Genomic DNA, 26,764 nt, shown 5'->3' with positions numbered 1-26,764 from the left:
TAGTGAAGGCTTTGGCAGATGAAGAGCCAGAAATCAGGAGCTGGTGTAGACCAAAACAGACTTAGAATGAGAGGGAATATTGGACCTAAGAAACAAAAATGAATTCAACTTTATTGATAAAGATATGTAATGTCAAGTTTACAGCTTGTCTTGCTGCCCCAAGTATCCAAAAACATCAAATATTGCAGGTACTTATCCAAACTTTTACTAAACATCAATGTTGTCAAGCGTTACCACAAAATATTAGGGCTGCAACTACTATTATTTTCCTTAATTAATAAACTGTTGATTATTTTCTTGATAAATCCATTGGTTGTTTGGTCCATGAATTGTCAGAAAATTGTGGAAAATGTTTCCCACAGCCCAATGTGATGTCTTCAAATGTCTTGTTTTTTCCTCAAACCAAAGATGTCCAGTTTACTGTCATAGAAGACTGAAGAAACCAAGAAAATATTCATATTTGAGAAACTGGAATCAGAAAATTTTGACATTTCTAAATATATTAATTATCAAAATAGTTTAATTTAATAGTGGGACATTGAAGGCCTACAAAATATCACTGTTGAACATCTAGTACATGAACCACATTGTGGCACAGGTTATTGGACTCACTGGAAAAACTAAATCTAGTGTGATCAATAGATGTCGACAGAGCTACGTTTACAAAGTGGTGTGGTCTTTCTATAAATGACACTTTGATAACCAGGATCCGACAGGAATCAGTGTGCCATCTGCTCACCCGAACGTGTCTGCAACGTGGCCTATTTCCAAAAATCCCTCAACAAAAATAAACTACTCAGCAGGCAGAGATCAAAGTGTTTGTTCAAGGATGATACATCGATGTCGGCCTTCCAGGTAAAGTGGCAAGATAAACTAGGACGTCTGCGTCCGTGTGCTGTGCTGTGACAGTACTGGTGGCGAGGACTGTCGGCAGATGGCACAGAAACTGTTTCCATTAGTCAGTGTGTGTGTCCCCTCAGCTCTGTGAGTTGACTTTTGACTTGTTATATCACACAGTATGTCGTCCTCAGAAACGATGCCAGCTCAGACAGAGGACTTGGCCCAAAGTTGTTAAGATAATAAGGTAAAAGAAGCAAAGTCACGTACTGATTCCCAACATAACAGCACAGTCTAAGCTGTAGTTTGACTCATTTTCCAGCCTCAGACCTTCTTAGAGCACTTCATATCCCAGTAGTGGCCTCTACCACTGAAAATCACCACCTTGTCATATTGGCTGTTATGACTGCCACTTACTGAGTCACCTCTCCAGGGGTAGATGGGCTGAAACTGCACTGCAATATCAAATGGTCAGAGGCTGTAGGGAGTGTTGGACTAGATGACAGAGCGTGGCGAGATGAGTGAGCTCTAAAGTGAGAATAAACTTCAATGGTTAGTGGTGGGGGGGCTGATATAGTTGCCTCTTTAAACCAATCATTTCATGGCCTTTTGAGATGTGTGTGGAACCCTGATAGGGGAGGGGGGGGGGGGGTGGCAACTCACTAACACTGACAATGTTGTGTGTGATGAAAATAACTATCATCATTACAGCTGTTGGCATCCTCAACAGCAGCAGCCACATTCATTCTGGGCCTAGAGTCCCTTGAGAGGAAGCTTGAAATGAAAATCCTAGGTGTAAGTGTTTCTGTCTGACCTCACCACACCTCAAAAGCAGTCTGCAATAGATGAGACATACTAGTGTTTCTTGATGTTTGAATGTCACCTCTTTAAGCCATTTTTCAATCCTTTAAATCCATGCTTGCAGGCAATTAGACCCCATCAGCACAGTGTAGATAATAGGCAACATAGTTCTGACTTACTGACATGTGATTGATATCAGCCAGAGGGGAATGAGCTTTTTTATTCACGTGCACCATAAAAACACTTCACAACACTAAAAAATATTATTAAAAACTGAGAGGGATGCACAGAGCACTTCAGGTTCAAACTGATTGTTTATTGATCTTTATAAGACATTTAACAATCGTACTTTATGCATGTATGTAAAAGTGTGTTTATCTTTCAATCCATTAACTATCTCTAGTATCTAGTATGTACATGAGAGAATGGGAACAACAGTCTAGAACATGATTGTATACCGTGGCAGTTTTATTACCCAAATCCTTCTTTCTCATACCACCCACTTTCCGAGCCAACCATTAATAGAGAAAACTCCATTTGGTCTCTGACAACATTATCTTCACAGACTAAGTATGGTATGACGGTGAAAGACCACAGTACCGCTGAGAATAGAATAGAATTTGCTTGCGAAACCATGAATCAGAGCATTGTTTCTCTTGGCTTTGAAAGTGAAGTCCTTAAGGGAGGAAAAGTTACTAGATAGTAATAGAAAGTTTGTATTTCCACATATCGAAGACAGTAATGCGCCTCTTTAGAAAAACGAAGGCGCACAGAATGGCCAGATTGGAAAACAGGTTGGTGCAGGCTGCAGAGTGGACAACGCCAGAGCAGAGGCTGCGTTTTCACACAAATCATGCACTATAAGATTTGATTAATACAAAACCAACTACTCTAGTCTAACAAAAATTACAAGACATGAAAGCATTTTAACAGCCCTCTGTGTGCCAACTTCATGTTTTTGCATGTTGACAGTATTTATGAGCACAGCCTGTTTTGACCTCACTGTAGTACAGAGTGTTCACCTTAATAATTCAAATAATTTCAGATACATTAAGCTGAGAACTATTTTAAGAGCATCACTCTGGCCTATTTAATGAAGTCAGCTGAAACTAAAGTAGAAGATGCAGCAGACTAATTTCTCCCCCTCCCTCATTTGACTGTGTACAGTAGTAGAGTGTGGGAGTTCAGCTTGGCTGGCCAGCACACAGTCTCTCCAGGGTGCCAGCAAATTCTCCAGCGGGCTGAGGAGCCAGCTTAGAGTAAATATATACCTCTTTTCATCCAAGGAATAACATGTCACTCTCGTTTTTTTAGCAGGCTGCTGCAGAAAACTCCAGAGGTAACTCAAACTCCTTTTCAACTATTTATCAACAACAGAAGTCATGATCTAATTAGTTTTATTTGGATCTCTCTGATAGCCAGAGGCTGTTGAGTGGGAATCAACTTTAATCAGGAGCAGATCAGTCCTCTGATCATCTGCAAGATAAAAATATTTTGGACACATTTTACTTTAGATTTCCAAGAGTACGTTCACAGCTTCATTCCTTAAATTAAACTGGGTGAAAGTCAGTAGCCAACTTTGAATCATGGCTGTCTTAAAGGCCCCGAAAAATTTAACTTCCTCAATCAGCTTCTTATGTGCCACAGGGTCCTTGTTTTGACTGCACTCACTTGGTTGGGACATATTTCTGTGCACCACTCGCAATATTTGAATGAAAACATGTTAACAGTAGTGGGGTTGTTTGCTCATGTGGTTGTCAATCAAACCTGATAAAATCCTCACCTAAACAGCCCTGATTATTACCTGAGTGTGTTGAACTAATAAATATCAGATTCTCTCCCCCTCAGACTTTAACTTTGATTGTTGAATCACACATGAATATTCAATGTTCAATTCAAACCACAGAGTTCTGACAATAAAGTGTGTATAAGGACATTTTTAAGAGTGCGACAGAAGTGCAAGAAAACTAAACCACATGCTCAGCAGTCAAACAGAGCTGGCTGACTATAAGCAGCTGGGTGGATAAGAAGAGAGGTTACAGGAAGAGTCTGAAGAGCTAACAAACGGCCCAGAATGAACACAAAATAAATGGAGGAAAAAACTGTGACAGACATACTTGCAGTAGGTGGAGTGCACAAATAAATTCTGGAAAGCAAAACACATTTTGAGAGGAGAGGCCACGCTTCAGTGTACCTCATATTTATGCAACTCAATGTGTCCATCTGCTGGTTGTTGGCGGGTCTGCCATGACGTCATTTTTTAGAACAATAAACTGACACAATGAGAATGTAATCTGCTGCAAGAAAAACAAACTGACCATCAATAAAAATACGTTATAGTAAAATCTTTTATTCAAAAGCGCCCCAAGTAGATTCCTTTATCGTATCTTACAAACATCTGGTATACACACAAAAAGGGACAAACTGGGTGAGAAGTTTAGAGACATACAGGATAACCGAATTTGATTTCTTTAAGACAAAAAAAAAAAAGACAGCTTGATTAGCAAACTTAAACTCCACCCTTCATCCATATCAAGGCCCTCAAACGTTATTAGAGCTGAGTTTGGACTATAATCAAAATATGGCCATATATGAGGAACCTTTTGTGCTCTTCAAAGCTGAAAAACCTTCATCTGTGAAAGTGAAATGATTGGACAATGCTACAGGAAGGAGGGGAAGTCTATATTATCTGTAGACTTCTTCATGTTGAAAATGCTATTTGGTCACCTCCTTCTTTTGACAATGTTTAATGAAATTAATCCTTTATTGTCATTATTTACCTGGAATTTGTACTGAGCTTAGTGCAGTTTCAAAAGCTTCAAAGCTACAGATGAACTTGTGTAATACTTCATTAAAGTTCAGTCAACGTGTACATAATTAGGATCATCAACAAGGATGCATTTTCACATTCATGGAAATCAGTGTTATCGTATGTGCACTCGTATGGCCAAATCTATCACCCGCTCTGTGTATCATGCTTCAACTTGTTCCCCTTACACAAGTCCCATATTGAGTGTTTGTTTGGGCATTGCACCTGGGACACAATGTAGAGGATACAGTTTCTTCAGAGTGTGTGGTAGCAGCTTGATTTGATAAACCATACAAATACAGAACCATTACAGACATGCTCAGAAACTTTGCCTAAAGTTTCAGTTTTCACGCCATTAACATTCCCTAAACTCAGTACAACTGTCATATTGTACATTTTCCTCAACATCTCATCAATAAAAGGGTACAAGACAAGATGTTAATGAGAATATTTCCAATTCTGAAGTGGGACTCAATGTGGGGAACAAGATCGAGGCTCATTATCATCTCTGAGGAGATGCAGCAATGATGCCACATGCAGAAAAACAAAATTTCGCACCTCAGAGATATTTCTGATCAAATTTCCGATCAGGCAGTGATGTTTGGCAGATACAGTAAAGCCTGCAGACTGAGCATCAAAGGTCAGGTTTTAAACATGGCTGGTGTTGGTTAAAGATTGATTGGTAAAATGAAATGGTACAGACATGAGAAAAAAAATACAATTAACAGTCATTTTTCTGTTAGAACAGTATTAACTAACCAAGCACAAACTGACATCATAAAGCATCAATAAATAAATGGGACATTTCACTCACTGCATTTAAATTTGGGAAGACCAATCTTCTGGTAAGGCTGGCGTAGTCGTTTTTACATTCAATTGAACAAGACTGTTAACTAAGTACCACCTCGTACTGCGGAGTGTTCACACCCACAGCAGAGGGAAACAAGACACATAGTACTTGAACTGTTTTACAATCAAGCTAAGAAAGGCACTGGAATAATGTTATACCACATTAGATTCTTATGCTCTCAGTTATCCATCTTGAAAAAGGTAAAAATCTAAAAATCTTGTGTTGGACATCATTTGTTTCTGAAAAAATAAGGTTTGACATACTTAGAAAAAAGTTTTTTTGCACCTTTGACTCATTTTAGCAAGGACAGTTTACAAAACGTAATTTGCTATAATAAAAAAAAGAAAAGAAAAATGCTTATGGCATTTTGGTTATCAAATATGGATTTGATTGACACTATTTGCACTAAAAAATTTGTACAAACATAAAGACATTAACATTAAGTTTTTGTGCTGAGTGAAAAAAAAAAGTTTGTTGAGTCTTTATGGCCAAAAACTTTGAGTATTGACAAGTTTTTTGAAATGCTTCATTGATCCGCTACAAAAGCAGAAACTGTTATGTGGCCCACAGAGAGGAAAAGACACAAAACAAATATAAATTAGTGCTCTGAGTTGACAAATACTACCAGAAGAGAAAGAGGACAAGATAACAGAAATAATATATATATAGTACATATACACCTGGAGAAAAAAAAAATACTAGGTGGGTCACAGTGTTACCCATTTGGAGAGGTTGTGTCTGTTACTAGAGGGGGGGAGGACAGCGCTACATTAAACTCTGCCGTCTTCACAGGTAAAGACAGCACTTCAGGAAGTCACAGTCCTCGCCTGCTTTGACGTAAGGGTCACTGGGTGTCCAGTTTGCTGTACTTAACACTGCGGCTCCACTGCAACACTCGCCATGATGGCGGCAGCTGATAGTTCCGAGGGACCGTGCCGTTGACGTTTTCTTCAAAGTATTGGAACAGTCTGTACCACCACACCCGTGAGAACGGGTTACTCTGTGAAGTCTCTTTCAGCGACTGAAACAAAATGACAAACAGAAAATTAATATTTTATGACATTTAAAGTTTTCCCACCTGTTAATTTTTGTTTTGGGGGAAACAATCTCTTTAAAATGATTCTGAGACAAGCGTCATTTCACAGTGCTTCACTTAACATATGTACTGTGATTCAAAGTCGAGCAGAAGAAACTAACTTGCGCAGCGTGTTGCACTCACCTGCTGGTTGGCCATAGTGTGGTACCACCAGAAGAGGCGTGTAGTGATAAAATATGCCACCACCACATCCACAGTGTAGTGGTCATGAGCCAGGAGAATGCAGAAAATTCCCACAGCGCTCAATGTCCAGCAAAACCAGTGGTACCACCAGAAGCGTTTGGGGGAATCTGCCAAAAAAACAACAAACAAACCACAAAATCATACAAGATTTCCTCACAACTTCTTAATTTATTATTATTTGTATTAAATGTTTTAAGGTTCAGAAGTGAATATCATTCATAGTATTGATAAATGTGTGCTTTGTAATGTTGCAATGATGCAATCACTCCACTCTTAAGCAGTCCATTAAGTGCTGGTGTTAATTTAACCCTCTCCTTTTTTACCACTAGATGTCACTGCTGTATCAGTCAGGTCCATCAGCATAACCCTATAACAGCACTACAACTCTGCATTATGTAGCAGAGGAAAGACTTGTTCTTACAAAGACTTGCATGAGAAACTTCATCTCTACAACATGACCAAGCAGTTGAACTCTGAATCACCTGCTAAGGAAAAGTGTGCTGAGGAACAGAAAATATGGTTACGTAAACAAAGTCTTCACACCTTTAAACTAACTTAGCAGATGTGAAATTTGATACTGCAGTATTTCACCTCCATTTCCTTTGTGTCTACATTTCCTGATACAGTTTAGGGAAATGTTGCTGAAGCCAAGCAATAATAAGAACAGCAGTGTGTCAACCTGAAACATTTGTTATGAAGTTTAACATCTGTTTGAATAGGTCATCTTTAATAATCAAAATTAATAAAATGCTTCACATTTATATTTAGCTGTGACTGACAACCTGCACATTCTTGACATCCAACAGAGCAATGTTTCTATCACCCATCTTTCATTTGACCTCTGAACAGACCCTCAAGAGGAAGTGTGCACTGCTAAATCATGATAGGAGGGGCTGTTGTAACAACTGTTGCTTGTTACACAACATGACACTAGACTGCGAGGTGTGTGTGACTTTGAGATAAACTCTGCATGTTCATGATTTCTTTGAAAACTACGGTATAAAAATTGAGGAACTTACACTCCTTGATGAAGAGGTATGTTAGTGTTAACATTACTGTGTGGCCACTGTACAGATAATCTCCACACATGGTGTGGGAACCTGTGATGGAAAGGCCCCCACCAGCAATCATCTTCATTACTCTCCTCATCTGTGCTTCCCAGTTCCCAAGAAGCTGAAAGAAACATAGCCATACAACATTATTACCAATGAGATAACTGAAAATATTACCAGTGATTGCTAAAGAAATGTTGTGTAATGTTAAGAAAGACAATATGGCAGAAAAAAAATGAATGTCTCTATCATGTACTTTTGGATTTTATAACCAAACTAATACCAGGATGTAAGCTTTTTGACATTTCCACATCACAAACAATGAATAACAGAGTCTTGCAGGTAAAAACATGCACCTTGTGCAGCTGTTGTTTTGACCGTAACTACAGTAACCAGACGGAGATTACCCCTCCTGAAATGTTGTTGAAACTGTCATTTACAATTTCCACTGCAGCCTCCATTATCATTGACCCGAAATAAAGGCAGAAAAAAGGCGTGTAGAGGCATGTCAGATCAGACAGCGCACAGTTACAGCAACCCAAATAACAGTCACTGACAAAACACTCAACACAGAGAGAAAAAAGAGACATCCAGAGAGTGAAACAGATGAAAGAACGGGGTGTTAAAGGATAGGTAATTAAAATAGTTATAATTAGAATTTAGATAAATAGTTTTCTTTCAATCTTTTTTTTTTGACTAAATCATTGTTTAACTATGTGTTACACCTTACCAACAAATATTAATTAACATCATTCACACATTTTGACCTAGTTTTATTAACTTTGAGTTTGACTTCCTCTGCAAAATAACCACATTAGCCATTAGTTTAAACAAATATTGTTTAATTTGCATAAAGGGAAGTTGTGCAACTTTATTAGTGAGAAAGCAGAAAGGGCGTGGAGGATTAGGTATATTTGACTCAAACACTGAGGCATCAGTTTCAGCCTTGACGCCGATTTTCCATTACCTTAACCGTAACATTTACCTAACCTGAACCAAGTACTTTTAATTTCCTGAACCCAATTTTAATGATAGCTTTCCCAATGACCACAACTTTTCCCTAAATGTCCACTTACACTGCAGAGTTTCTGACCACTAGTGCAGCAAAGTGTTTTGTGTTTTGAGGGGTGTGTACTCAGTTCTTTTGTGTTCTAGCAGCGCATGCGTCATTCAATCTTATGCAAATATTTTACAGGTAGAAAATGCATCAGTTCTCACCTGGACTGTCTGAATTTTTCTACAAATAAAATGTTTTATTAGAATATTCAAAAAATGTATGCACACTGTGTACAATGATCTGAAACTGCTTTCCTAGATAAATATTACGCAATAGGAACTTTATATAGAGGAAGCAACCATTTCAGGCGAAAAACATATATATGCACATATCTTAAAATTGATGGTCATTGGAGTGCACTCAGAGGCTTTTGTTTGATGGATTTGTACATTCAGCACATTTAAACCAAAAGAAGTTGAGTAAGAAAGCTTTTATGTTCAACCAACCTACAACGGTGAGAGAAATAAAAAGTGTGTGTGTTATACCTTTGGAGAGCATTTGAAGTGCATCCCGGGAACAGGCAGAGTGGTGATGTACATTGTAATACACCGGTACATATAGAGTGTGCCCACAATGAAGAAAAACCGCCTGCCTATAATTGACCTGGAGAGAAAGAATAAATGAATTACGTGACACTTTCATTTAAATTCAGGTTCGAAAAAATGACCAAACTCCACAACTAACTGTGAGATAATTAAGCGTACCTGTGCTTGAGTAGAAGCCACTGGATCAGCCAGAGTCCCACCAGCAGCATGCCATTGATCTCACAGATGGAGAAGGCCCACGATATCCTGTCAAACATGTCAAAGAACTTATCGGGCAGTGGTGGGGTGTGCTCCTTTGGCGGTACTCTCTCGTGGACCACCGAGATGACGACAGTGGTGGTGACAAAGCACACCACTGCGTAGATGAATGCTATGCCAGTCTTGCCCCACTCAGCAGGGAAGGAGGGGCGTGTCGCTTCCGTCATAGGGATGCGGATGTGGACCATTTCTGGCAAGTTCTTCATGCCCAATGTACCATTCCTTAAGGGTTTACTAGTCCCGTTGGGCAGTCCACCAGCGTGCCCATTTGCATGCCCATTTTTATGAGCCTCAATATGAGTCTCTATCCGCAGCGTCTCCACTTTCTCCAACAGTTGCTGACCGCCATCAGACGAAACCAGCGAGAGGGGCACCGTCTGGAAATCTGCCTCTGTGAGCCTGAGCAGGGCAGAGCCGTTTGTTTGATGGAGGGTATCGATGTACTCTGGCATCCCCTCTTTGCTTAACCAGTCAGAGACATCCTCGGCTGTCCATGCCACTACCCTCTTCATGTTGACCGGGGGGCAGTGTGGAGGATCAGGAGGGTCCTCAGACTAGAGGGGAAGGTACACAAGAGGTTTGGCAGTCTATGGGGTCAAAGTTAGTCCGCTCCAGCTTTGGCACATGGTGTTTCGTGAAAGGGGGGCACCCAGAGGGACCCCTGCCTCCTCTTGAAATGACAGGGGGGGGGCAGGCAGGCAGGCAGTAGGGTCACTCAGAGTTAGGCCCAACAGACGAACCACAGCGGCTTCCTTTGGGATTTTTTTTCACCTCATCAGTCTTTTCCACAGACGCTGCACCCCTGTTGAAGGAAAAACAAAATGCTTTATTCATTATGCTAACGATGACTACCAAGTACACTTTCACAGTCCTACTGGGTGTAGTCCTGGACCGGATGTGTGGCCATGGAAGCTACATGTGACTGAGTAATAGAGCAGCATGGATAACAATGGAAAATCACTGATGAAACCACTTAAGCTCCATTTCTCCAACATGAAACATTAAATGAATTATTCACATAATTCTGAAGCTTTTACAGTAATAACATTAAATGTACAAGGATTCAATCAGCAGGTTTCTCCAGTTTGATCATCAGCGCAGTGAAACCCTTCATGCATCAGAGGCACAAATCTGAGTGAATTAGCTCTTTTAAAACATAACCCTCTTCTCCACTGAGAAAGTGTCAACATACACAAGTACTGCGTGCAGTGATTTTGAATTACCCACATGAATGGCACTAAACCACTATTATTACACAACAGTATGTAAGCAGATCCGAGGTGAACTGAAGGTGAGAGAAAGTGACGGAAAAGAGAAGAAGAAAAACATGGACACAGCCAGTGATTAATCATTCATGTGATGAGCAAACAAAGACACATCTTAACATCTACAGATATCCAGCATAAACTACCAAATAATTCAGGTTACTAAAAAGAAAAATAATTAATGAAAGTAATTCCTACACTGTACAAAAACTATCCCTCCTGGTTCAGTACTTTCACAGCCCTGGTGCATTAGTTTTTCCAACCACAATCTAGTCTTTCCATAGTGTTTATTTCTCACTGAGGCTTCAGGCAACAGCCAAAGCTCAGCATCAACAAGGGAAGGAACTCACACATCTGCTGCACATCATGTATTTGTTTATAGCCGGTGATGTCTGTGGTGGACACAGGGTGGCCCTGCTTACGTTTGGGGGGAGTATGAGGTACAGCTGGAGGCACATTCTGATCTACAGCATGCATAGGAGGAAAGTGGGAGGATGGGAGGATGGGAAAGGAAACAGATTGCAAGTAGGAACTAATAAATCAGAGGGATAGTCAGCAGTGAGCAGTGAGACAGCCCCACCCCAGTGCAGAGGGCATTCAGCCAGCCGTCAGGCCCCGACACAGCCAGCTTAGCTCAGGCCAATAGCAGCTAAATACGCTGGCAGGCTGACTGGTTGGCAGGACAACAAACTGCACATCAGTACTTCATCTCACCTCGACCGAGCCCTGTTCATGTAGGCCAGCAAAACAGGGCCGAGTTAAAGGGCTATAACCTGAACCATCTACAAGCCTGAGAGCAACTAGCAACAGATTAGTTCCTGCTGAGGTCTTGAGAACAATTTGACCTAATAACTGCGTGGTTTCTAATGTAAGATACTAACATTAAAGAGCAAGTGTGAAAATAAACATATAGATAGCATGCAAGGCGCTCAGCATGAGAGTCCTCCTCACAGCAGACCATCTAGAAGACGACCCAGCTGTGTACCTTTAACTTAGTGTGAGGAGTGCAACACTTTTTAAATGGAGATAAAGGGAAACGGAGCGACAGTCATCTGTCAGCAGTGTACAAGTGAGACAGATCAGAGATTAGCTGTTACTGAGTCAGCTGTGTGCCGAGGGACCTTTGGTCTATGAATCAGCTTACAGCGCGCTCAGTGAGGAAATAATCTCATTCAACTGAACTGCAAAAGGAAAAAAAACAACTTAATCCTTACACTAATAAACCTACTTTAACACTGGTGGTTTCTCAGTAGAGGGGTCTCCTCGGAAATCCTGGATTTGAAGGAATTATCCATTTCAAAATTTTACTGTGTTTGCTGAAACTGGATGAAAATAGGCTTATACATTTTTAAGTGGCATAATGGAAAGCAGTATGATGCTGCTGTGCTAGAAAATACAAGGAGTACATATGTATGAATTATGTGACTTTTGGCAGTAACCTCGTTCTGGGTCGCACAATAACATCAGGTTTTGGAGAACACATTCACAGAGAGTCACAAGTCTTTTGATGCTTGTATGACAATATGAGAAAAGCTACCTTTAGGCTAAACTGCTCCACAGCACTTTAACCACAGAGGATCACGTCAAAATCTGCCAACACCCCAACTGACCAGTCGCCTCACTGGAAAAACTGAGTCAGCGACCCTACAGGAACCCGACAAAAGTCCTGAGTTTTAAAAAAAAAGGGACACGTAATAAAGAGCAGCATGTATTTTTATAGGTCAGTAGCATCATTTTGCGGTTTCAGGTTTTCATGTGTCCACTCTGAGCTTTAAACCCAGAACATGATGTAGTACAAACACATATTATTAAATACTTAATGATGATTACTGCTGCGTGTTAACTGCATAATGATTATAAATGCAGCTTTTCAGTCAGATAGTCTTCAACTGGCCATAACTTCTTTATCACAGCACAAACAGTCCGACATTATTTTTAACATGTGCAGAGAAAGACACACAAATACATTCTGGCAGGATACTAAAACTCAGAGTTAACTGAGCCTGTTTATAACCAGCTTTTTTAAAACCAGTTATCCAATATTCACCAGTGTTTGACCCAGTGCAGCCAGGTAACCTAAAGACAGCCAGACTAAGCATGCAGACACCTCGTGACTAAAGTCCCTGATGATCAAATAGCAGTCTTTGATAAAAAGTTTCTGCAGGAACAAACAGACGGATATGACCTCAAGACAATATGGCTTAGTTTGAAAATGCTTCAGCTTTATGTCGTTGTGAATTTTGATATGAGATAAAGATTTAAAAAAAATATTTAATCTTCCTCCCTTAAACAAAAGATTGTGGCCTTGAAAGCCTTTCATTTCCCCTTCAGCTTCAGTAAATATGACAACAGCAGAGGATAGGAATGTTGCATGCAGCGATCTTGAAGCACAGAGTTTTTATTTTTTGGAGGGTTTTTTTTAGAGCTGAGGTGTGTTTACTGAGCAGGGAAATCTATTGTCACATGTTTACTTATTGAAAGTCAGGAAGCTCCTACTCAAAGCACTGAGATCATTCATTTAGTCCATGTTTAAAGTGTTGAAAGTGTTTTTTAACTTGACCACAAAGACAGACATGGCACATGTTCATGGCTACACGTACACATACATAGGGAAGATGCGTGTTTAGGGTTACACATGCTTATCAAAGGTGAACTTTGACTGATCATAAAGACAGATCACACCTAGTGAAGCAATAAATCAGACGAGCAGGTGACTCCACAGATCAATACACAGGAGCAAACAGAATTAATGCAAAAAGAATAATGCTACAGCCTTGACACAAGGTCGGTTTTATTTTTATTGCTGATTTTATGTGGGATGCAAAGCATTTCTTTCATGCTTTGTTCATACTAATTTGACAGCTAGAATGATTTTCAGCACACTACAGATGTATGCCATAGTTTACAACAAGCCCCGCCTCTGTGTGTATTTGTCTGCCTTTGAGCTCACACTGTAAAACCGACCAGGATCTCTTGCGGATTCATTTATTTTCCTTCATGCACTCTGCACTTTCATCGTTGTCATGCTGTAGTGTTAAATTTACTTGAGGACAGTCCCTGATAGTGTCACATGATGGTATCGTGGCAAACTTTGTTGACAATGTGGAAAAGCTTGTTTGTTACGTAAGCATCAACAGCCTGTCAAAGATCATCAATTCCGATTAATAGTTAAATCTACCCCTCCCCCCCCAAAAAAAAAAAACATCTGCTGAAAGACAAATATTATTTTAATATCACCCACTTTTTAAGGTCTTATTTAACCAAGGAGCATGTGTGCACTCTTCCACCAATAAGACCTGCTCAATATTCATCACAGTGGAGTGGCCCAACTGATAAACTGATAATACACACCTCCCTCTGAAGGCTTGAAATGTGGCTGCAAGAGGAAGTTTGTCATTGTCTTTCTCAAAGAAAACAAGAGGCTGTGGTCCACTTGCGTTCATAGATTTTATAGACCCAAAACAGTGAAGTATGACCACAAGATAAAATGATCTCTAATCTTCACTGAACCTTTAAAGTGAACATGTAAAATAAAACTTCACAATGCTTTGTTCGGTTTAGAGGAAGTGGGTAGCATGAAGGTTTTGGGAGGAGCTTCAGGTGACTCAGTGTTTCGTTTTGTATTTTTAATATGCGTGTGGCCAGCAGGTTGTGTGCACCGTTCCAGGAACTTATAAAAAAAAAAAAAATACCTGCCCTTTGCCAATGTGAGACACAGCTCAAAAAGACTCAAAGAGCCCTTAGAGAGCAGCATGATGGATAAAGTGATTCTTCTCCATGCTGACAACTGGAGTTCTCATCTCAAATCAACTAATGCTTGCTTCTATTTTGAGGTAAATAATCAATTTAACAATTGATATTTAACAGCTATAAATAAATAAAACAGCATGACCTGGAGACAACTGAACCAATCTTAGTCTGTCATGATTTACCAAAAGACAATAAATAATTAGCTAATAATAAGCTGAAATGCCGTCAAACACTGAGAAACTAATATAAAATAGTATTTTTCTAGCGAAGTAAAAAAGTGACAACACAAAGTAGAACAGCGAAATTAGCTGCTGTGTCTGGAAAAAGTGATATTTTTGAAGCTGTAAGTGGAATATTGTAATAAAACATTACCACAACTGCACTTCTGCCTCATGTGGTAAAACTTTCCCTTCTGAAAGTTTGGTGGGGCCAAGCCGGGTGTGTGTGTGTGTGTGGGGGGGGGGGGGGGGGCACATATGACTCCAACAGAAAAAGATCCAACACAGCTGGGGGACAATATGTCAAGCAGACACAAACATAAACACACCACCCATCTTTAGGAAGCCAACTGACTCATTCTCAACGGCTCTGAAAAGCCTTTTATGAGATGAGGAGAGTCGGCTCAGATCGGGTATAACAGCTTCACCAATCATCCCACCACTTTCTACTATCTCTACTGCTGGACATTTGTTTCCTCATGTTCCTTTCACTCTCTTTTGTTTTGAGGCGGTAAAACAAAAAACAATAAACTGTTACAAGTTTTAAGAATTGAAATCTGGTGAGAAGAAAGGCCTTTGTGATACATGATACAGATCCGTGAATACAGATGCAATGCCATAGCTCAAAACTCAGGAAGGAAACACACACACACACAAACACACACACACACACACACACACAAGGCATATTACAGTTACCCTTACCGGTCTTACTATGTAAACAGGAGCATGTGGCTAATTTGCGTCTTAGTCTTTGAAATCACTAAACAGAAGTATAATGAGGGATTTTCAGTGTGGGGTAAAGCAAGAAGAGGAATGAGACAATGAAAAATGTAATTCAGAGATTTATTAACAAACCTTTGCTTTACTGAACAGATGATCCCCAAGAGAAACTCAAAAATAATTGAGTTAAAAGTTGCAAAAAAATGCGTGGAAATCTAGTTAACCAGACAGGAAACATCACATCAAAATAAAACTGAAATAAAAACGGAACAGTAGTGAATGTTTTCTGTTTTGTTTTGTTGTCCTGGAAACAAATCAGCCAGGTCGTTTGCTTTTAGCAACCATGCTTGACAAGTTGCCATCAACAGTTGCAGTAGATCATGAGCTTCCCTCCTAAGCTACAACACCTTGTAGACAAATTAAGCTAATTTTCTTGCTGCTGTGAAGTGAATGGGCAACTTTCAAACGTAGGCCAACTCTTAAAACGTTTTGCTGGTGTCCAACTCCTGACGCTGAACTGACTGAAGAAAAAAAAAAAAAAAAAAAAGAGAAAACCAGGAAGAAAACTGCATCATTCACCAGGGTTGTCGGACTAGTTCTTAGCTTCAGTGATAGGTGTCAGATTTGACGGCTCAGGTTACAGCTTAACTGGACATCTGAATGTGGCACACTTCAACAAAAACAGTTTGTTCTCATGTGTACGGGAAATCTTTGAACGGTCGGAGCAGATGCCATATTACATAACCATTAAACAATGTCCATCACATCAAACAAACAAAGATGACCACCACCACCACCAACACCGCACCCCCTTTAAAAACTGTTTATATTCTCCCTGGCCTGAAGGTATTGTTCAAGTTCAAATCCAAATCCTTTGTTCACAGGTTTTTGAAAGAGCCGTATCCTTTTACAGAATATTTATTTTGAGACAAACCAGCAATTAGTGAACAACACGTTCTCACTTGTATCCCTTTACATGTAGCACACACAGACACGTCCCGAGGATTAACAATGCATGGCTAATGTTTACACAACTGGGAATGTTTAAATGAAAAGATACAGGGGTTAAAAATTAACTGTGTATGTACCTGCTGTAGATTACAACGGCTGCTCCGTCTCATTTTTGAAATGAGTTGATAAACTTGCAACAGGTTTTTATGAAACACAGTGCTGTGACACATCCTGCACATTTCCCAGAAACCTTAAATCATTCACCAGCACATAGTCACAATCAGGAAATAGGAATAGTCGCAATACAAACTAATACAATGCTTAGCAACAGGCAACACACAAGGCACCAACGCTAATAGTGTTTGGGAGGGACGGGCTTAAAGAGTAAACTGTGTTAAGCTTCAAGAGACACATGAAGGATGACTAACATGCCTGTTATGTGCAGCTTTTTTTTTTTTGATTAAAAGGGTCCAAAAACAACAACAAAACAAATCACACAAAAAATATATACTTCTATCTGCACTGCTCGAGCAATGAAAACTTTAAAACAGTTCAATCTTTAACATGTCTATGCAAGAACAACATGCCGGTTACTAAATAATCTCAATGAAAACTATTTATGGTAAAGTATCTATCTATATTTATTTTACTACTTGTTAATGGGACAGGTGTCTTGCATCAACTTTAAACTGTTGAGTTGACAATTTTGTATTGTTTTATTTTGGATTTTATGTTAGAAATTGTATTTCTTAAAATTTTAAATTTTGTTTATCCGGGTCAGGGTCGAGGTGGTATACGGCTAAGCAATCCCCAGCAAGCCATGTCAGCTCCTCCTGGGGGATCCTGAGGCGTTCCCAGGCCAGAAGAGATATATAATCCCCTCAGCGCATTCTGGGTCTACCCCAGGGTCTCCTCCCAGTTGAACGTGCCTGAAACACCTCCAAAGGGAGGCGTGCAGGAACAGCATCCTAACCAGATGCCCGGACCACCTCAGCTGACTCCTTTCAATCAAAATCAATATAAAAACCTAATACTATGGGTATGGGTATGTAATAGGATGAGATGAGAAGTAAATTAAAATGAACACAGACAAACTTGACAAACTTGGACTACTTAAAGAGTGCGTCCTTTACTTCTTCCTTGAGCAACAGGTTTTCCTCATTGCAGGTAACAATGACCAGTTTTTCGATATATCTAGTATGTCGATACACTCAAACATTTCCTGGAGAACAAAGTGATGGCTTTATGTGGAAATCTGCAATAGATAAAAATCGCAGACTTGTCAAAACAGTATGAATGCTACCACACAAGATGTATGAAGCTGAGAAATGTAATGCTGAGGTGTTATGAATGAGTGCAGTTAATTGCTGCTCATAACCGCTGAAAACACAACAGTGCAAAAGCATGCATTACACATCATCCTCCTACTACTGCCGGGGAATACTGCACCTATAATTTTGCCTGAAAACTACACAACAGTTTTAAAAAGGGAGAATGAGCCAATGGCATTTAGTTATTTCTAGTGTGTCAAAGTGTGTCTGAACAGAGCTCCATCATGATTAGTAGACAAAGTAAACGAGATCAAAAGGGCATAATCTCAGTAGTCATTTAAATTTCACAAACATTTGCTATTTCTAATCCTTTTGCATGTCAGTTTTGTAACTTCCAACAAGTGAACAAACATGTGGATCCCCAAATCAGTTAACCTAGAGTTGATTAAATGTTGCTACGGCTGATGCAACATGTCTCTCTAGGTCTGTATTACAAAAACCACAAATCCACCAATCTGATCTGCCATTAAATATTATTATTATTATTATTATTATTATTATTATTATTATCATCATTATTATTATTATTAGGATGAGGAAAGATGCCACAAAGTCAACAATAACTTGGGATGGAGCTCCATAGTATTTTATCAAATTCAAATCCAGTATTGATTCCACTCATAAAATCAAATTAGTTTTATAATTCAACATTTGCAACTAACTAACGGCTACGATAAGTCAAACTCAAAGATGTCTGATCAGGTTTTGGTAGATAACGAGGCAGAAACACTACAGTCATCAGCTGATGTGAGGTGATCAGTGAGAGGAGTCACCAATCTGTCAGTCCCCGTTGAAATACAAAAACACAGTCCGCTCACTGACATGCAGCGTGGCTACAGAGTGACTCACGGCTTTGGCTGAATACAGACAGAGTGAATTAACAGAACAGACAAACTTTTTGTGCTGATAATTTGCTACGGCTGATCTAATCTGCCATTTTAACAGTGGCCCTCGACTAAAACTAAGAAGACCACTACCCATGTTTTCCACTCTTCTTTGTCAATAAAAAAAGGGTTCAAGCTTAAGTCCAGCTATTTTGCCATCAGGAACCATATCCAAAATATAACCACCCATTGGAAACTATCCAACAATACAAAATAAACCTAGTGTAAAATGTATTTCATCACAGAGAGAACAGCAACCCTGCTATCAAACAACAACTTCATGTCCAATCAGTCTGTTAATTAACGGAGCAAGGTGTCTGGCTGAGGGTAAAGATGAGACAGACCATAAACATAGATGACTCTTATGCAAGTCTCTGAGGAGCTGAGCTCAATGGCACAACAACTACTGTACCAGTAGGTGCTATCTCCTAATGAGAAAACCACCTGTGGCTTTATAAGTCACTGATTAGGATGTCAGGCCCACACAGCCCCCGAGGACCCACACACACAACATGCCAAGTCTCTCTGGTTCAATTGCAAGTGGGGCAGACACTTCACAAATTATACCTAGGATGGCACACTGGGACTTGTTGTCAATAGGGAGTAATTAGTGTGCAGCACAGCATTCGGTCCATCTTTATATATAAACGTCTTCACTGTGATGGTCTGTGTCAACAAGAACGACAGCCTAAAACACCTGCGATGACTTTGCAGAAGCAGAAGCTAACAGTGTCAGTACAACCAGAAAACTCTGCTCTTTCAACACTGTTAACACTCAAAGTAACAACAGCTATGCTAAAGAGCTGAATGTCAAAAATTACCTTACCTTCTTTCACATATGTACATAAACAAAGTGAATGTAGACCATCAACTATTAAAAACACCTTAACATAACCAAACGTCTCTCTACTAACCTGTTTGAAGCCCTGTTGAGATTTTGAAGGGAGATATGAATTATGTCTTCTAGGAGCAATGGGGTCTGGCCCTTCGTTTCAGTTTCGTTTTGTTAGACCTGCATATGAAGACGCCGTCCATCGTCCCCTTTTGATGACCACATTTAAAATCACCTCAAAACTATTAGTGAAAGAAAAACTTCCCAGCAGCCACCAGATCTCCTAGATGAAGACACGTAACTGCAATATCCTCATTTTGTTGTTTTTACAGGTGAAGTCAATGTCTCTACAATTGTTTTTGTTGTTGTTTCAGTCATCTTATTTAAGCTGTGTGTACATAGATGCATTCTTAAATCATGAAGTGTAAACAAGGCTTAAGAAAGGGTTAGGCAGGTAAAGCCAGGATGACACCCACAACCGCAGCAGAAGTTATTATTCTGTAAATTAACTTGTACAGTAAAGTATAGAGAAGAAGCAAGTTTCCATAGAACCTGGAAATGTGTCATTTAAAATCAATTTAAAAGAATTACAGACATAATCAAACAGCAGCTCCCTAATGACAACGCTTTTAAAATCAAGAGTAAAACAAAGACACAAGATACTGGTACCGATATCGTTGTCCCTGTTGTAGCAGGAAAGTGATGTTTAAGTCAACCCTGATTTTGGCTTACACATAAAAGAATGATCTCAGTCTTCCCCACACAGTGAGACATACAGCTTATTAATTAAACACTGGTATCAGATCAGTGCTCAGTATCAGCTGACACCCAAAGCCCTGTTATCTGTATTGGGACTGAGAAAGTCAGATCAGTGCATCACTAGGCTTCTCGATGTCATACCATTAAGATACACTGAGGTGGGCGGAGGTTCAAGCTGCTCCAGATCAAGCTAATAGAAAATAATACAGAAACCATCTTTCACAGGACTTTTTTGGCCCTGTTTATTTAGTTATTGTCACATTCACACTTTGTACCCACATGTTGTTCTTACAACTTATCTCCATGAAAGTTGTGGTGGCAAAATGACACATGGTGGCCCGCCCTTGACCAAAGACGAACCACCTTCTAGTCTCAATATAGCATCATGTTGCATTTGCATCTAAAATAGGCCAAAATATGCAAAAAAATAGGGCAGGAGCAAGTGTGCAGCAATTAGGCTACCAGTGTTTTAATATCATCACACTGTTGTACCCTAAACTGAAAGTACTAATATTTTTACACACCGTAAGATACTTAAAATATCAGAAATGCAGACGGAAACCAGTCTAAACAAGTCAGGACAGGGAGACACCCGGCTCAAGTTTAAGCAGGAAACACAATACTACACAACAGAAAAGAAGTTGGCCTTCACGAGAGCAGCTTGTACTACTTAAAATTCCTCACCAACACTCCCAGTTCCCCACCCCTGACCACATGCATTTGTTACTACATTTGTCAAGTATCTGCATCATTTACTCTAATATACAAGCTTGAATTGTGCCAAATTCATTTTAAAAAAAAATCTGTGTGGCTCCTTTATTCATTCAAACAATGACATGCCAAGTAAGATGATATTAGCTTAGATTTAAACGCTGGCATGTTCCACAAGGACTTTCAAACTTTCATATTTTGCCTTTTTTTTCTGAAATACACAAAGTAGGCTACATCCAAGATCTACTAGCCTAGATTTCCAAAAAGCAGTTGTAGGCCACGAGAAACTGGGACATCATGTGAGTGGCAGTAAAACTTGATGTCTTTCTAATTATGGCAGAAACCAGATTAAAGCCATTACATATTGTTTCTATGGAGGCAAAATCTATGATGGACAACAGACAATCAATCGCTATTGGTTGGCCATAATGTTGTACTACCATACTGAAGACCAACAAACAGGCCAAGGCCATCGGGTAATAGCATTATAGCCTGGCTGTGGTTTGTGTATCAAGGCTCAGTTACACAGGAGCAGAGCACATTTCCAAACGTGTAATCGTTTTTAAAAAAAGACCAACATGTATTTCAAACATCAAATGTGTATCAATTTTGATGGTCAATATCTGAAGCTGTTGTGACAGACTTAAAATGTTTGGTGATAAAATAAAATAAATAGGCCATTATTCGCCCGGGATCTGCTTACTGTTTTATAACCAACAAATTCAATGCAGCAATGTCTTGATCCTGAAGATCCTCGTCTTGTGAAGCGAACAAACACTGGCAGGTAATGCAAACGCAAACTCTAAATGTACCCTTAAGCTTAACTGAGCAGCAGTGATTAGTGAAGGATGCGCTCAAAGAATACGGTAAACAAGAGAAAACACATGATATCAATGAAATCAAATTTCTCATTCAAGTGTGTCCAAACTTTTGACTGGTTCTGGTTGTGATGGAGATTAAAGGCTCAATGATCCTCCTCCTTTAAGGTCTGTGAATTAATGCTTTTGTGTCAGCTGGTTGGAAAAAGGTTCAGTCTGAGCACATTATAGAGTGTTTGTACTGAGATACCTGGCTTAGATGATGATGATTGCTCTAGTGTTGGGAAAAAAGATGCAGATTTAACTGCTGAGAATATAATCTTAGGAGATCATTTTCTCCAATCTACTGTAATGCTTTGAATTGAGAACATAATTTCAAAATATATTGTTGGTTGTTAGTTACTTAATATTGATTTAAATGTTGAGTGGGTTGACGTGGGTTGGCGGGCTGATGTTTTATATAAGATGTGAGCAAATGATTGTTGAGTGTTGAGTGTAAGGCTGCTCAACTTTGGCTGCAGTGTAACATGATGACATCCATCAAGGCGTTGCTTTGGTTAATCACATACATGTAAGGAAAGGTCTGTGATGGATTACTTTGTAACGTAAACTCTGTATTTCTAATGTCTGCCTTGAAAATGAAATGTAATACTTGTCTTAGTAATAAGTTTACACAGTTGTAAAATAAAGTCTATTATAAATAATTGGCCTGATAATCCGTTAAATGCATTAATCTGTTTTTTCAAACTGGAATTCCCGGATCGTATTTCGTCGTCTCACCAGTACCTTACACAGTATGCCCCTGCCACAGCAGCCCCCTTTGTTGTTTTAGCACAGGGCTGTTTTTCTGGTCTGAATTCCCGCTAAGTCTCCTCAGATCTGTTGTGCGGAGAAGTTGGGTATTAAGGAGGTAAATAGGCATTACCATTTACTCACCATTAGAAAAAACCCAAATATGTACATTTAAAACTCCCAGTATGTATTTAGACAAACAAACTACAGTGTTTCCTATTAATTATATAGTCTAATTTGTGCTGCCACAGTTTCATAGTGAGCTGAACATGTCTGTACACTCTCCCAAACGTTATGTTGTTTTAGGGCTGAGCGGCATATTGAGTTTTTAAGATTTATCAACATATTTTCAAACAACATATAGGACAAGACGCTATTCTCTTGTTGTGACGACTTTCCACTGTCTCTGTTGCACATGGAAGGCTCAGCTCTGCCCCCGTTGAGTCAGAGGATAGAAGCAGCTAACATTAAACTCTGCTATAGTTTGCTGTCACTTCTCATTGCGTTGCTCTCCTCTGTTCTCAGAGAACCTGTTTAATGCGGGACTACTACTACTGTATCCCGCCTCGCTGCTCTGTATAAAAGGTCCGGACACGGAATAGGCAGACAGAGTTGCTCCGTCAGTGTTAGCTGTGGTCGAGAGAGGTAGAGAGTGAATGAAAAGAGATTGGTGAAAGTAAGAAGGCAGTGAATCAAATCAATAACACGTTCAACAGCACAAATAAACTTCCCCACACACCTCCACTTAACCCTGCAGCTCTGCCTCAAACCAATGAATCTGAAACGCTGGAGTGCTGTTTTAAAAACACATGGTGGCAGGCAGCTTTATGCTGTTTGGGTTGGTTCAGTGTAAAAAAGCAAAAGCTTAATGAGAGTTCTTCTTTATTTCCATCTGTAAAATAAATCAACTCTGATCCTGATCCACTTCTAAGTCATCTGGAAGTTGAGTCTGTTATTGATAAGCAAAGACAGTTAGTTTAGTTATCTGAAGAAACACAATGTAGAAAATTATACTTACTGAAACAATATTTTATATATTCATAAGTAGTTAACTAGATAATATCTGAACTTAGATAATCTCTTCTGTTTTGTTTTGTTTCAGAGCTCAAATATGGCCATTAGTCTTTGTTTGGAACACCTATTAACTGGTAAAATTTTGTTCTTGTGCTTTGTGGGTGTGTCATCACCATTCGTACCTATACAACCAGTAGTTTAACCAGTAATTAAATGATTAAAGCACAAAAACAAAACATTCTAGATATAACCTCTTAATCAGAGTGCACTAGAATGCATTTAACTTAAACATTTACAAAATGTTCTATTTGACATCCAATCACCAGTCTCTCAAAATTCTGTGGGAAACACTGGACTATATAAACTTAAAATCACTCAGTGTGTACTAACCTCTTCCATGTTGTCTCTCATCTGCTGCTGTCCCTGTGTCTTATCTGTCTCTCTCTCTGCTATCTGCTACATGTGTCTTGTCTATCTTACTCTTTGGTCCTGATGGGTTTGGTTTTTTTTCTCTTTTTTCTGTTTCTCATGACTTCCTGGTGCTGTCCGTTTCTCTCTCTAGCCTTCAAGAATCAAGATGAGACATTTTAGCAAACACTAACATGGGTTACAGATACAGGAAAACATCATTCAGAGCGACACTAATACCAGTTTAGCTGTGGAAAGTTATATCTGCAGCTCTGACTAATTGATCGGTTATATCTAGTAAAGCTTTGCTGTTCTCATTCAGAAAAACAACAACTCAATATCCCTTAATTTCATTAAGTAATCAGCAGCCTATGGAAGTAATTAACAGCATACCCAGAGAGGCAAAAGAGAACCTAATGACAACAGTGACATGGAAACGCCTTTTTCCAGACCAGAGGAAGTAGATGATCTAAGCTAGTGTTGGTCAATATGTTGGTAGTCAGCTGAATCAGTTTTCCAAGGAGGAATCATAGTTGTGCCAACAGACAACTCATTGTTTCCACTAAAAGACAAAAAACTGCTGTGTCCTCCTTGTCAAATGTACCCGTTGACTTGTTGATAGTCTGACATGCTTTGCTTTGGCAGTGACAGTTGCTTCGCAGTTGGCTTGGTTGAATGCTATAAAAACAATAACCCCATTGACTACGTTTTAACATTTTGCCCCCTTGACACTGACTGCAGTCACACTGTTTATGTCTGTGAAAGAAAGTTGCTTTCTCACCAGTCCCTTTGCACAGAAATCTCCCTGTTCATTTCAATCACTACCTCTGTTTGCTCATCTGTATGTATGACAAGTTTTAAGGCTGTGTTTTGTGGCCTTAGCATGTCGTGCCTACAGGGCAGAGGAGTCTTTTTTCCCCCCCAACTGTTAAAACACATCTGCGATCAAGTTTGACCCCCGCCCCCCCAAAAAAAGAAAATGGGGGGGAGGGGACACTTCTGTAAAACTTATGTAGCGTCAAATTGGGTCACCCGTTCCTCCTCGTTTTTAGGTGACCAAACGAAGCAAATCAGACCTCAAAAGTGAACCAGCGACGAGGCGCAGAGCAGAGACAAATGTTTGACTTCTATGAATACACTAGGTTAATATTTACACACAGGGAAGGAGGGGAGGGGAGGGGCAGCAGAGATGATGTCGGAGCAGCTCAATCATAGTCGGCACACCTGTGAGATACCGTTACGTCAAAAAATCATGGCTGTCACAGGTGGTTAACGTGCTTATAAACACATCTTTTAATTAACATTAAGGCCTCGTCCGCCGCTGTATGGTGTGGCTTAAGAGCTTATACCCTGGGCCACCTAAAAATAGATGAGCAAGCTGGCGTCTTCAGTATTTTAGCTAGCTAGCTGGTTAGCTACACTGAGCTGTGTCTTGTAGCGCGGTTTGGGGCAACCGTTAGCTATACGTGTGTTAAAATATGTATTTGTCTTTGTTATATGTGTATATATACATACACACACATATATATAGAAAAAAACTATCAACCTCAATATTTTTGGTTGTGATATAATGGACACATCGCGAACTGAGTGTAGCTTCTTTACCAATCACGTTTTGTCAGGATTAACGGTGACGGGAGACGTGTGTGATAAAATGTTTCAACACAAGGCCAGTGAGCAGTACTATGAGTTAGCCGCATGTGTTAATATAAACGTAGCGGTAAGTAAAAAAGGTATGTCCGCTATGTTAACCTTTTAAGCATCGTGACATGTGTGAATTTCTCAGAGTTTCTGTTCACCAAACAGCATAACACATTAACTAACAGTTACCTTGAAGCCACAGTGTTCACTGAGCAGCCTCTGACGGTGGATGAAGAGGACCCTGAGATAAACCGGGGCCGCTCACGACAAAACAGTGACAAAGATGTGTGTGATGTGAATTTACCTTGCCGTCGAAATGTTGATGGATTCCTGTTGAAAGTGTAGTGGTTATGACGGGCAATGTGCAACGAAGCCCTCCGTGGGTCCGTCCGGTGTTTTCATGGAGTAGGCGGTTTGACTGGAGACGTGGGGAGTTCCCTTCATACCGTCACCCGCTGGTGCCTTCAGGGGGCATTAAAAAAGTAGGGAAATTATTAAGAACTTCAGCGCTCTCGTTAGAAAAGTTGGAATATAATGAGATGGGTCACATACACACACACTTGATTTCTAAAAGAAATAACACCACGAGTAATCATTTTTCTTACAGCTTATCTATTTGTTGTTGTTTGGGTTTTTTGGCGAAAGAATGAGCGACAAGATATATTCATACATAGGATTTGTGAACTCTGAGCTTAGAAGGAGTAACTGAATGCAGCAGTAGTGACAACCACGCAGAAAATGTAGCGTTGGAGCAGTAGACGCTGACCATACTCACTCAGTCTGAAGCCATCTATTGGTGAGGGTCTGAGCATGCCGCCACATACTTTAAAAGTGACTCACTCCATTTTTGAAAGTAAACTATGCTGTCAGTATAGCAATGTAGGTAATATAAAAAAACATAAATCGCATAAATCGCAATACAATAGATTAATCACAATACAATAAACAAAGTCAGAAAGTCACAATATAGCCTGCATATTCTAATATATCTAATATAATTGATCAGAAAACTACCATGACTTTTAAAAGTTAACTATATTCTTGGTGGTAGGCCTTTTTCAAAGCTCAGTAGGAGAAATAAGGCACAATATGGCTAGAGCAGTTATATGGTTGATACACAAGATAGATAAGATAAATGAATGCCCAATGCATTCAATCATTTCATACATCATATCAAAC

At 39.6% G+C, this 26,764-nt stretch overlaps 1 protein-coding gene across 1 annotated transcript; it reads right to left on the bottom strand.

Moving 5' to 3' along the window:
• Window positions 1-3,968: 3,968 nt before the first annotated feature.
• LOC128373370 (phosphatidylcholine:ceramide cholinephosphotransferase 1-like) lies at window positions 3,969-25,990 on the bottom strand. Its single transcript, XM_053333672.1, has 6 exons — window positions 25,890-25,990; window positions 9,390-10,290; window positions 9,171-9,288; window positions 7,596-7,749; window positions 6,517-6,683; window positions 3,969-6,318 (listed from the first exon to the last, which is right to left on the bottom strand). The coding sequence occupies exons 2-6, from the start codon at window positions 9,998-10,000 to the stop codon at window positions 6,142-6,144; spliced, it is 1,227 nt and encodes a 408-aa protein (XP_053189647.1). The 5' UTR covers window positions 10,001-10,290; window positions 25,890-25,990; the 3' UTR covers window positions 3,969-6,141.
• Window positions 25,991-26,764: the final 774 nt, after the last annotated feature.

This window comes from Scomber japonicus, chromosome 14 (assembly GCF_027409825.1).
Source record: "Scomber japonicus isolate fScoJap1 chromosome 14, fScoJap1.pri, whole genome shotgun sequence".
NCBI classification, from domain to species: domain Eukaryota; kingdom Metazoa; phylum Chordata; class Actinopteri; order Scombriformes; family Scombridae; genus Scomber; species Scomber japonicus.
Note: the sequence above shows the minus strand (reverse complement) of the source record. Positions and strands in the feature narration are given on the sequence as shown.

Excerpts from the sequence above, each read along its gene's own strand:
- LOC128373370 (XM_053333672.1), bottom strand. The coding sequence starts at position 10,000 with ATGAAGAGGGTAGTGGCATGGACAGCCGAGGATGTCTCTGACTGGTTA. Across the intron at positions 9,289-9,389 it reads TGGCTTCTACTCAAGCACAG|GTCAATTATAGGCAGGCGGT; the intron begins GTACGCTTAATT and ends CTTTCTCTCCAG. Across the intron at positions 7,750-9,170 it reads ACTTCAAATGCTCTCCAAAG|CTTCTTGGGAACTGGGAAGC; the intron begins GTATAACACACA and ends TGTTTCTTTCAG.